Source organism: Tetrao urogallus (genome assembly GCF_951394365.1).
Source record: "Tetrao urogallus genome assembly, chromosome: 2".
Classification (NCBI taxonomy): domain Eukaryota; kingdom Metazoa; phylum Chordata; class Aves; order Galliformes; family Phasianidae; genus Tetrao; species Tetrao urogallus.
The window spans coordinates 35348251-35362253 of record NC_136814.1 but is presented as its reverse complement, the minus strand read 5'-3'; the positions used below and the strand labels follow the sequence as shown (position 1 = coordinate 35362253).

General features: G+C 34.9%; 1 protein-coding gene across 13 annotated transcripts in view; it reads right to left on the bottom strand.

Annotated features, from left to right (window-relative positions):
- Positions 1–14003, bottom strand: part of RGS7 (regulator of G protein signaling 7) — a gene marked incomplete at both ends in the record, with an annotated part of 229393 nt that overhangs the window by 128784 nt on the left and 86606 nt on the right. For all 13 annotated transcript variants that reach the window (XM_079550167.1, XM_079550168.1, XM_079550170.1 and 10 more), the window contains one exon: positions 4065–4161. In XM_079550167.1, coding sequence (XP_079406293.1) covers positions 4065–4161 — 97 coding nt within the window. The remainder of the gene's footprint in view (positions 1–4064; positions 4162–14003) is intronic.

Sequence of the window (14003 nt, the reverse complement as noted above, 5' to 3'; positions counted from 1 at the left end):
GAACCTTTTCCTTATGCCCTGACGCAGCTCCATGCCATTCCCTTGGGCCCTGTTGCTATCACCAGAGTACAGCGGTGCCCCTCCTCTCCCTGTGAGGAGCTGCAGTTGCCACAAAGCCTCTTTTCAGCCTCCTTTGCTCTGCGCTGAACAAACCAAGCTGCTCCTCACCCACCTTGCCCTATAGAGCCTTCAACATCTTCCTTAGGTGTTCTCTAGTATATTTCTTTCCTCATATTGTAGTGCCCAAAACTGCACACAGTGCCCAAGGTGATGTCACACTAGTGCAAAGCAGAGTGGAAGAACCCCTTCCCTCGCCTGGTGGCAGTGCTGGGCTGGTGCATCCCAGGGTACGGTTAGCCCTTTGGACTGCCAGGGCACACTGTTGACAAATGAAACTTATCAACCACAACCCCCACATGCCTTTCCGTGAGGCTGATCTCCAGTCTTTCTTCCCCCAGTCTATACATACATCCAAGGTTTTCCTTTCCCAGATACAGAATGCAGCACTTGCTTTGTGGAGCATCATATGGTTGGTGGTTTCCTGGTCCTCCAAGTTGTCAAAATCTCTTTGCCAAGGATTCTTTATGCTCAAAGGAGTTAGCAGCTCCTTCCAATTTAATGCTGTCAATGAATGTACTTTGTATATCTTCAAGTCCTGTACCCAAGTCATTGACGAAAACACTGAAGAGAACTGGCCCTAAAATGGAGCTCAGCAGAATCTTTCCAGTGACTGGCTGCAAGCCTGATGTAACCCCAAACTCATTGACTACTTGTTCATCCAGAAGACAATCACACACCTTCCAAAAGAATTACCATTAGCAATGACCAGTGTGGTACTCACAGAATAAGTCTGTTTTTAACCAGTGATGTTCTAGGATGCTTAGGCCCATTAGTCTGTTTTCTACAAAGCTCTACATGCTTATTCATCTGTTCGTATCTACTCTGAGCCTAGTTGCAAATAACATTGTGGTGAGTCAGCTTGATGTAAACTATCATTACAAAGACCATCTGCTACAGCACATTTCTTTCTGTTCAAAGACCTCACAAGCACTAGCTGAATGAGGTCATTTAGCAAGATTCAATAAGGGCTAACATCTAGTGTAAAAATATTATTGGTCAAAATCACACTAGGCATACAGTATCCTGTAACAATGGCTCCAGAAGGCAGTTAGTATCAGGACTAATCAGTGAAGTGCTATCTGATTAAGCAAGTTATAGCTGGGTAGTCAGTAGAATATCTATTCTATGAATGGCATAAACATTGGTAAAAAATATTGAATGCAATGAAACCATTAGCTCATCACACCCAAGAAGAAACACTGCAGCATAATTCTGAGATTTGATATTTTTGTTGCTTGCCATGATAAATTAAAATGCACCACAGACATCAACTGATGAGCACAACAGGTTGTAGGTCTACCAGAAATACAAATAGAAGTCAGTAGTCAGCTCCCAGTACTGCACTTCCAATGATTCTTTTATGCAAAGTGCCACTTGGAATTAGTCAAGGATGCATTTTTTCCTCTTCAGTATTTGTTCATTAATATGTATAATAAGCCCTATCATTTCTGTTACAAACTTTGCAATATACTGAGTTGTTCACCATAGCTATTTGAATAATATGAGGTATAATTTTATCGTATAAAAGAATTTAAATGAGTATCATTAACATCATTGATGCTAAACAGCTGTGAAGAACTTCTCCAAACCAAGGGATGGAGTATAAGGAATAGGACAACTGTCAATTTTTGTGTCTGTTTTTTACCTCCTTGTTTTCAGTGTTTTGTATTTTTGCACATTGGAGTTCAGTCAAGAATTGAGAGTTTTTTCATAATTCATTTCACCTCGTAGGTGACTGAAATGCTGTTATCCAAATTAGTCTGCAATTCACTAGCTAGTAAATTTACACCACAGATAAATTTGCTGCTTACTCAATCTTGCACACTCCCAAATAAGCATATATGCTCCTGATGAAAACATGAGTAGTATTATGATACATGTATGGGTCTGTATTCTTTTTCATCAAATGGCTTCCAAACTCAATCTAAGCATATTTTAATCTGGTAAACTCAACTAAATTATTTCTTTTTGAAAGATTTCAAGACAGAAATCAAATGAAAATTTTGTTTGAATTCAAGCAGATTACACACACTCAGGAACATATGTATGAGACTTCAACATTAAGCAGCATATTTGCTCTCCATGAAAACATGAAATATAAGAAATATATTTTTTCAAAATTTCACAAGGTGAAATAATCCTTAACATACTATTATTTTTCCTTTTGTGATCTTGTGAAGAATAACAATGCATAGAGTAGTGGCTGTAAAGAATTACCTATATCTGAAATGTTTCTCTGTGTGTATATTTTACTTGTAAAAACATCAAAGGAATGACTCAGTAAATGAGATAATACAATCACATTGTCCCATTTTTTATAATCATAACATTCTACTAACAGGTCACATTCAGATACCTTTCTCCAAACTTCTTTTGCTAATTTATTCGTCCTTAATAGACATGGTCAGTAATTCTGCAATAAGGACTAATTGCTGTCTAAACTAGTCTGCCATTCTGTTTTTAGAAACAATAATATGAAATACAAGAAAACAAAAATTAAAATACCCCTCCTGCTTTTACAGTGATAGCCTGTAAGACAGAAGTACAGAATTGGAAGTGTCCTCTGGAAATCATGAAGTCCAACTCCCAGCTAAAATAGGTTGCTGAAGAAATTTTCCAGATGGTTTTTTGCTATATCCAGAGAAAGTCTCCACAAGCTCTCTGTGCAGCCTGTTCCAGTGTTGTGTAATACCAATGTAAAAAAACTTTTTTATCATTTTCATAGCAAACTTCTGCTTCTCCAGTGTGGGCTCACTGCCTCTGTAGCTCAGCATAACTGCAAAGAGGCTAGCTCCATCCACTTGACATCCACCCTTTAGATATTTGTAAGCGCTGATAACATCCCCTCTATGTATTCTTTTCCCCAGACCCTAAGGATACCAATAAATTATTAATATTAATTTTAAAGATTGTTTAAAGGCTCTAACAGGTATTATCTATGGCATAGACACAAGCATGAGTCTGACCACTTGTAGAAACATGACTTAACTGCGGCATACCTACTTATTTTTCTCTCCTCAATCAAACAATTGCAAAGTTCCAAATTGTATGGGATGCTTTCCTGGGCAGCCAGCTAGATATAATACATGCCTTTGTAAATACATGCAAATGCATGTACTTTTTTTTTTTTTCTTTTTTTCAGCAGAAGGAATGTAAATATTAAGTGCATTAACAATATAGCTGTGCTTTCCTGTTTTTTGTTTTTTTTTTTTTGTTTTTAGTAACCTACTGCAAAAATTACTGCAATTGTATTTGAGGTAGAAAATCTAAAAATGAAAAAAAATGAATTGCTATGATTTTTCTTCCTTCCCTCCACCTCCTCCCAGTATTAAATAGATAGTTACTAGTTAATACTAGTTAATTTAAAAATGAACATATTTTTGTGAATGCAACAATACTGGCTTGGGTTACCTATAAAGTTTATGGCTGTTTTGCATGTCATCACAGAAATCTCAGCCTTAGCTTGGCACCAGCAGCCAAAGCTCATAAAAGCAGATTGTAAGTGTTGTAAGAAATATCAACAATTCAGCATCATGTAGAGTGCTATGATTATTATTTTCTTGTGCTGATGATATAATAGTTCTTATATTCATATACTGGCCTATATTTTAAACTATTTATACTTGCCATATAAACAAGTTAAAAATCAGATCTGAAATGCAAAAACACTGCAATAAAAATAAATTGAATTTTTACAGTAAAGTACTGCCTTCGGAAAAACTACTGGACAAAAACACACACATGAAAACACATTTTAACGTGCAAGAAATATATAAACAATTTTTATTATCAAAGTACTGAAAGGGTAGGGTAGTTAGTTTCTCCTCAGACCAGGCAAATGTGAATTCCCCATAACACTAAGGTAAACGTTTGCCATTTGAGCATCCTCTTACACAATGTAAAATGGGAATCTTAAATAATATCAAAATCACACTGACTCTTACCAGAAAAGACACTGGGGATCTTGGAAAGAAAACTTTTGACTGTACGAATAGGAATCCCATTTTTCTCATCTTGCATGCGAGCTATGACGTCTTCCATCTGAACACAGATAAAAAAAAAAATGAAAGGAAGAATAAAGAAAGTCAGAATTATTCCTGTAAGAACTTCTACAATAAATCCTAGGTCAATCTCTCAAATTAAAGGTCCACTCTTGCTACTTTTTTTAATTTACAATTTTTATTTTTGATTTTTTTTGAGCAAGATAAAGTATTGGAAGGACTTTACCATAGTCAACAATAACTTAATGTATGGGCTCAATGTCTTTAGAGAATGAAATATCAGAATAGAAAAGGTATAAAGTGGATAAAAATGGTTCAATATTGCTGGATGCAAAATTTAATGTTTGATGGTATTACTGGTATTGTATTGAATACGAAAGTATAATACATTCATTCATCCTTCCACAGTTCTGACACAGTTGTCAAAGGCTGTTCAAAACAAAAAATAGAGCCTTGAAGTTCAAAGCAAAAAATCCTTCTTTTGTTTTGAGAAGTGAAAAAACTATGAAACAATGCAATTTTGCATCCCTGGAAAAAGCGGGGCCAGAAACAGAATTTTTTTTAATAGCTAATGGAGTGGATATAAAAACATTTAAAATGATTTTACTCTATTTTTCTCATATTTTCCTCATTAACTCAATTTTACAGGATATTTTGATCCATAAATTTTATAAATCAAGCTCAGTGCAAAGGTTCACTTTCATTTGAAATACAAACACTTTTGTTGGAAAATACAAAGACTGTTTAGACAGAATCATTGGCTGACAATACAATTTTTTATTTTTTGCAAATTTCATAGAGGATCTTAATTACATATTAAATAACTTTCACCTTTCTTCCTTTTCTTTCTTTAAATGCCTTACCTCTCAAAATATAAAATAATATTGTGGTAAAATAAATTACAACTATCTTCTTTCCTTAATTACCAAAGAAAACTGAATCTCCATCTGACTGAACGTTTCATATTACTAGTCAAATCTTAAAAAAACTGGGGTATGTCATCTATGTTCCCCAATAAGTAGTAAGTCTGGGGGGGGGGGGGGAGTTTTAAAAGTCTGTGACTGGGTGATGTGGAAAAAAAGAGAAAAACAAATTATTCTAACACCTTTTTTTCTGCATAAGTCTGATGACTGCAATCAGCAAATAGCAAATCAGCGTTATTAGCAGCTATGAATAAATTCCCATAGTGGAGATGTGTACAAATGCAAGAAAGGGAGAGGGAGCTGGGATCACATACATGGTGTACATACCAAAAGTGAACATAAAATCAAACACTTCCACTGCTTATGGAAAACCTGCTTATGCAGTGTCTGGAGATTCAAATGTTCTCTCTAGTAACAGATCACATATTAGCAATCCAAGAAACACAAATCCAGTGGCGTAGTCCAAAACAAAAAAGTACAGCAAAAAAGCAGACATTGTCCAATAGCAAGGTGTGGAATGCTGAGATTCCCGTTCTCTTTTAAAGAATATACAAATACAACTCCAAAGAAAGGCAGTAATAGTTTTTTTCTGTGTCAATTTACGATATTCATTTAGCATGAAATTTTATTATTTAAGTAGAAAAAGCTATGAATTATGTTCCAAAGAAACAGTCAAGTAGACAAGCTGTTGTCTACAAAATGGAATCTGTCCCTACATTTATTGTCCATACAAATAAGTGAAAGTTTCCTTCAACTCCCCAATTAATGAGCTTCTAAATGTGAACGAAGTCTCTCAAATTCAAGTGAGTATCTTTGCTTCAAACAATAAAGTACACTTAGAGATATAGGGGTATTCTGCGGAAAAAAAATGTACATAAGTAAATTTGATGATAAATTGTGCACATGCATTGTAAGCAATGTAAAGCAACATGATAAAGATACATTTACATTATAATAAGTGGAACTTAATCCAGAAACATGATATTCTAGGGAGTGATATGCAGATACTTCTTTCTTAGGAATTGCACAAAAGTGCAAACAATGATTAGCATTATTCATACTGTTGGTAATCAGTCTTTCAAGTGTATATGGAATAAATTACTGACGTTCACATATGCTTCCCTAAACTTGCGTCATGGACAGGTTTTAAGCTGAAGTGCATAAAACATAATTAGGACAGTGAGATCTTGGATGGCTGAACTGCAAAATTACACACCTCCTGCAGGTCTAGCTCAAAATATTGTTCTGCGTCAACTGTGAATACCCTTTATGCAAAAGTCAGCTTGCATGCCAGACATCACTATTGTGAGCAGGTTGGTTAGTTCAGCATGAAAAGATTACTGCATAATAACTGGAAATGATCTGACAAGATAAAACACAACACACACCTTACTAGTTATAATTGACCTGCTAGTCTTTTCTATCAAGCAGACTACTAAGCTTAATTTGTCTTGTCCCTTTTGAACTGCAAGACTAAAGAGTCTTTTATTTTTATGGTCATCTTAAACCTCAAGGTGTGACTTTTTTTTTTTTTTTTAAAAGAAGAGCTTCAATTAAATATTCAAAATCATCTAATCCAGCCTACAAAGTTGCACAGTTTAACTTCAAGTACACATAGTCCCTTTTTCTGCAGTTTTGGCTGTTTTAAATGCAGCAAACGTATAATCTCTTCCACAGAAAACATGTCCTCATTTAATTATATTTGGGAAACAGCACTAGAGGCTGCCATTCATCAACAATGATTTAAGACAATGAGAAGGGCAAAATGTTTTAATTAGAATGATAAACAAAAATGTTCGTCTAAATTTGCTTAAGAATTCTAATCTGAGAAACACAAGCTGATGCCTGATGTAGAAATTCCAATTTTTTTATTTTTTATTTTATTTTATTTTATTTTTATCTGAGTAACCTGACCTGGTGCTCCTAAGGGAAACATAGCTCGTTCATTTCCCCTCACAATTAGGCTTTCCAAGTGTTTTATCTCCTGCTTACCTTGCTAAACCTCACCAGATTTAGCCATGCAATGGGATTAACTTTTCTAGCCCTAAGCCTTCTTGGAGAAGTCAAAGAAAACAAGTGCACAAACAACTGCCTCGTGATCATTCTCAAAACAAAGCTTACTATGCATGAGAAAAAAAATAAGTTATATAAGCACACTTCATAGCACTTCTCAGACACAGTTACAGAATTAACAGGGAAAGTATACTAGAAAGTTGTTTCCAATGCAGCAAGGATTCTGCAGGTGTTTTCTGAGTAATTCCAAACATCAAAGACTGTGTCATTTATTTACTACTAAGTCAGTTCAAACCCTGGCAAAGCTCATTAAACTTCTGATGTTTGAGGCAACTCAGACCAAACTTAAAACACAATATTATTATTTAAAACTTCACTCACCTCCTTGTGAAGATAATTTGCAATCTTGGTCTTGATATATAAGTGTACTGTCAAATTTATTTCAAAGACAAACTCTATGACAACACTGACAATGCATCTAACGTGAAGAACAAATATGACTGTGAGAGCTAGGAATGGGGAAGTACGTGGCCTTCCACACGGGCAGAACACACTGACAGCTGACAAGACTTCAGGCAGTAGTATGTGAATATAGGAGAAATAGCTTAAAGTTATCAAGACAGAAGCAAAGGTGAGAGTTTTCAGTTGAGCGTACTTCTAAAGGTTGGATGAAGAACTGTGCTAATTTGGCTAATTTTCTTTTTTGATGGTCATACGAGGTTTCTGCCACAAGGGATACAATCTGTCTTTAATCAGTTTCTACCCCAAAGGTATCTCCACGATGGACAGTGGAAGGCTTGACAACAAACACATACCAGTATCCGTTATGTACTTACAGCTGGGAGAAATGAATCCAGCTCCTAGGAGCAGAATTTTTATAGCTTCTTAAATTTCAAAGACGTGGTTTGGGATGACCCAGATCATTAAATTTGTAAATCTGAATTCAATTACTAAGCATACAGATCTTGCAAAAAATAATCTCTCTGCTCATAATTTGGCATTGGTGCTTCATAAGAAGCGTTTTTCATGTGAAGCAGTATTACCTATGTTTGCTCTTGCTTTCAACAGTGATCTTATTTTGAAACTCCATTTTACTATATGTGGTCCCTCCACATTCTCTACTGGAGATTTTCTGTTGAAATGCTCATCAGCTAAAAAGCCTACAATTACAGGGTACAGAGAATTGGGGAGAAAGCCTTTTGCTGTGCTTCACTGAGGTAAAAATTTGTATGTTTAGATGAAAAGCTGAATTACCCCATCAGACCCAATCTAGTTGCTCCAGTCTATTTCTTCCCATGTGAGCTGCCCTTTGCATGGACTACACACATCAACAATCACTGTAATATCCTTCTTTAATTAAATCATCACAGTGCCACTTGAGAGATGCCTAACTCAGTGAACCAGGGGGCTTTTTCAGCAAGTCAAGCTGCATCACAGAGAAGTAAAGAGCACAAAACACAGCAACTCCCAGGAGGCTGCACCAGCAAGCACAGATACAGACAAGATGATCATCACATAAAATATTTCAGTGATGTCCACCAAACTAAAGCAAATCACCTCAGGTCAGGAATGTTGACAACTGTTTTTGTAAATCATATAGAAATGAAATAGATGACATCTCTATACCCAGGATTTTAGCATTTTTCCTCTCACACAGTATTGGATTATTTCAACACTTTCTTCCACTTAGGATGAAATCAAAGTTTAAACCCTTCACAAGCCCTGAAGCAACTGAAAGTTGGCTTCAAATATCTAAGAATGATCGCACTGGTAATGACAGACATGCATAGGAATAGGGAGCTGCCCTAAGAATCTCCAATTCGAGAATAATTTATTCAATGAAAATAATCTGACTTTTTAGATTGCTTTTATCCTCTTCAAAAATTATTTGACACCATAAAATCGAATGAGACTCATAGAATCATAGAATTGCTCAGGTTAGAAGAGACCTTGAAGATTCATCAAGTCCAACCATAACTCTAACAACCCACCACTAAATCGTGTCCCTGAGCACCACATCCAAACAGTTTTAAACACATTCACAACCACCTCCCTGGAGAGCGTATGTGCAACACTGACATCTCATGGTCCTGCCTATCTGCAGAATGAAGTCACCAGCGTGAGGAAATAGTTCATATTCTTTGTTCAAACAAAGTGCTTCTGGAGATCCAAAGAAGTCCTGGCTCCATAAGTAGTGAACTCTGTATTGAGGCATTATCTATGTTCAGTATTAATGATTCCACTTGTAATTATCAGTTTGTGAATATCTAATTAAGATACAAATTTATTTGTCCTATTTATTTATACTGTTTCAGATACAGTATATATAAACCATTCCAGACTGGCTGCAAGGAGTGGTACTACATACATTAGAGGCATATGCTTACATTAAATGAGTGCAAGGCAAGCTTTTGTGTTTGTTAAGAATAATCTGAATTTGCTTGAAAATCAATTGCAGTTCTATGCAATTGTTATTGAGACTGGAGTTACCTGGGCAAGTTTGAGTCTTAAGGACAATTAATGAACATTTAAGTACAGAAATATCCACCTTTTGGCAGTGTTGAACTACATAATGTTAAGGCTGAGGGAAATCACTCCATTCCTAAATACGTATTATCAAAGAAGAAAAAAAGCACAGTTTTCATATAATGTATACTGAAATCACATAGAATATTCAGTCAGTTCAATTACTGGCAGCTCAAATGTTAATAACCATCACGCTGCAAAGAATCGTCCGCAATGTTATTTTACATGTTATTTAAGAGAAAGTATTTCTAAGTAATACAGTGCCAACATCAAAAATGCTGGAAAAAATAATAGAAAATAGTCTGCTGAAACAGAATTTAGGTTAGCTCTGGTTTGTACTTTTTAGAGAAAGCATAAATTAAAGCATGCTTTGAACTCTGGTGAATAACCTGTAATCACATGGCATATTTAGAAGCTAGAGCTGTCAGTGCCCCTAACTAAAGAATGGATTAAGGTTAATACCTATAATATAACATCATACAATATTGGATGTAAAACCTTGAAGATAGTGTATAGTACATTCTGCACACAGTGATTTAGGCCGCTCAACTGGAAAGTTGATCTATGTGGCCCCAGATTGACATTTCAAAACAATACTGCAAAAAGGTTTGGATTTTTTTCAAAGGAGAAAGCAAAATGCCAAAATTCAATAGACAAATGCCAGAACAGATTCTGGTACCCTGTGTACAGGCCAATATTATAAAGAATATTTTTAAGAAGAAGAAAACCAAGCACCTATTTTTACTGGAAATGCAAAACTAGGGCAGATTTAGCTTATACAAAGCACCTTCAGCTACACAATTGACAGACAAGTAATGAGGCATCGTACCTTCAAAGAAACCACAAAACCATTAGCAATAGGATACAGCAGAGTCTAAAAAAAAAAAATGCTATTTCTCAGGAAAATACTTCTTTTATTCCCAAATATTATCATTAAATTTAAAAGTATACAGAACAGATATTTTTTATGTTAGTATAGCTTTCTTATGTAATCTGTTATTAATAGTTTTAGATCCAAATTTGTGTGGTTAGAGACTTCTCCTGGTTTATCAAATGATCTAAAACACAATTAAGCCACAACATAGCAGCGTACCAGTTTAGAAGTAGCTATTGCCAGGCAAGGAGAACTTTAAATAAATATAATTATTCTTCAAATACTGAAGACTGAAGCAGTAACTACAAAAATATTTAACCTTACATTGAGAGAAACAACATTACAGGGTGAACGATGACAATACAATGGAATACTGATTTTAAAAATGAGCCTTGCTGTATTTTGACAGCCTGCAGCCTGCTCTGGAGAACAGCTGATGAGGACACTGATCAAAGTCGGGGATTATCTCAATGAAAATGCAAGGAGGAACACTTTAGAGAACAAAGCCTAACTCATTCCGTGATTTCTGCATTGTTTGCTACTCGTGGTGATGGAACAGTGAAGCTGAGCTTCTGATAACCCTTCAGCATCCAGGAAATTGAGATACCACATATGAACTATGTTTCTACCTCTGCTGGTATTTGAATTGCTCTCACGCATTAAGCCCCGTTAAATATAAAAATACAAGTGCTACCACCTAAACAGATTTTTGCCAATACCTACACTCTTGTAAGAGATCTGTATTCATGTAACAAAGTTGTTCTTGATAATTGTATTACCATATCACAGAATTACAGAATCACAGAGTTGTAGGGGTTGGAAGGGACCTCCAGAGGTCATCGAAACCAGACCCCCTACCAAAGTAGGTTCTCTACAGCAGGTTGCACAGGTAGGCATCCAGGTGAGACTTGAACATCTCCAGAGAAGGAGATGTCTCCTCTCAGCCTTCTTTTCTCAAGGCTGAACAGACCCAGTTCGCTCAGCCTTTCTTCATAGGGGAGATGCTCCAAGCCCTTCTCCATTTTTGTGGCCCTCCGCTGGACTCTTTCCAAGAGATCCCTGTCTTTTTTGTACTGGGGAGCCCAGAAATGGACATAGTACTCCAGATTATAATAAGCTTTCAGTGATCAATCACATTTGGCATTGAAAAATAATAGCAAAATGGGGGTGCTGTTGATGTAATGCAGTAATGTAGTGTTACACGAGAGACGAATTGATTTCACATTTCATAATCATTTGTTCACCATCTGTTACACAATTATTTAAAAACAATTATTTTATTTTACCTTATTTGAATAGACATAAACTAGAGTCATAGATATTCTGTCTTTCTGTTCTTGAAGCATGTATAATTTACCTGTTTTCACCTTAAGAACAATGAAAATGAAAGGAAAACAAATTAATGACTGAGGTACTGATCTGCCAAGCAATCTTCTACAGAGAGAAAGGACAAATTCAACAGAAAATACAATCATTACACATTCTATATGCAAAAAAAATGTATCAAAAGTGTAATAAACAGAGTAGTTACAAAATTTTCTGTAAAAATTCAGCAACTGATTTTCCTATTCTCCCTCTTCATTAAAAATCCTTTGAGCGAGCAGAAATTTCAGGCATGTTCATCTTCTTACTGCTCTTGAGAACATCACATACAAAAGTAGCTTGGCATGTCAGAGCTACCTAATATCTCCTGTGAAGCAGCAACTCAGGAACTGCAGTGAAAACCGTAGGTTAATATATGCAAAACATATATGTATTAACCTACCCTACAGTAGTACTTCTCCATGTCATTTTTTCTCTCACACTCATTATATAAAAACTTAGGCTTGACTTCTATTTTCAAGCGCTTTTTATGGTTTTGAAATTTATTTTAATCTGAATGGGAAAAAAATGTCAGTGCTTGCTAAGAAATAAAACTGTGAAAACAAATAGTTCAAGTCAGAACTTTTTAATTTTGACAAAATTTCCATCTTCTATTAATAAATAGTATAATTAAAGAGTAATTAAAACTATTATAGGTATTTTTCAAACAATGACAAAATTGCCATCATTTAATTTATGATTTCACAACATTTCCAGAATTTTTTTTTTCAGTATGGGATTCTAGATATATCTGCCTATTCTAAGATGTAATTAACGTTTCATTAAAATCCAATTATCCTATGACTGACTAAATGTTTTCATGGTACCCATAAATTTCTGATATTCTCCTAAAAATTATTAAAATCATGACTGAATGAATGTAGGCCTTTGTTTCTCTTAACAGTTACTTGGAAAAAAAGACAGAGTATTGACAGGGGTTTTAATTCTACACAATGAATAGACAAAACAGAAATGAAAAATCCTTGTTAAAAAGCCTGGTTAGCCATAGTCTTATCACAGCAATTTTCCTAGAAGCTTTCTTAATATGAATCTCTGAAAAAGTTCAGTAGAGCCAGTCTGACAAACTCTAGTGAAGCTTCTAAATTTCATCTCATGTAGTTACTTCATAGACATACACAGCTATTGACTTGGCTCCATTTCTTCGATTAAGTACATATTCAGTTTACATGATTTCCAAAAGCCCTGTCCATCTTTATCCATTCATAAAATAAATATTATTTTTCTCACTCTCACTGTACACCGCCGTATTTTCACAAGGATTCTCTACCCTGTGGCAGTTCAGGAGCTATTTCAATAAAGCTTTATTCATCAAAGCATTAAATACTTGGCAAACTTAAAGGTTGAATTTTTTTAAGGAAAAATGGATGTATCTAGTCACCTAACCAACCTTAAAAGATGGTAGGCTGACATATCAAAACATAGAGGCTGGCACAGAGATGGGTATTTTCTTGCACTTTGTGAAAAAGAACTCCATTTGAATATAATATTTTCTAGTTCAGATTTTGTCCGGTCACAGTATAATCAGCAAAAGAAAAACATTTTGCGATACTTCCTTTCAATGTATGTAGTGATTACATCAGCTATAAGACTCTTCTGGTTGTTAGAAAAGAATTAAAGAGATTAAAATGAACTATCCCTTTCTCTCATAATTATTAAAAAAATAGTTTTTATTTTTTATGAAAATGAACTTCTTTTATGAGTTCGTGTTATACCGCTAAGGAAAATCCAACTGTATTTTAATTGCCTTAGGAAAAAAAAAAAGAACTAATTTCACTTTTTACTTTATTTTGCCATCAAAACACTTGGTTTTGAATTCTTATAATTTTGACACTTAAAAGCAAATCAGGTCTGAATGTTCTGCGCTTGTCCAATTTAGTCAGTTTGACATTTACTGAATCTACATTTTATTTTTCTTTGCAGTCATATTCCTTTTGATTAGAAATATTGTCTTTATTGTCACTTCATTGTCAAATCATGCTTGTGACACAGATTTGAAATGTGAGTTTTTAAAATTGCAAATGATGGCTATAAAACCATTTGTTCAGTCTACATGACAGACAATTAGGAAAGGAGATATTCTTCTGTTAGAAACCAATTCCAGTATTCACGTACTATTACATTCTCTCTGTGTATATAATGAGAGTAGAATAATATTAAAATTAA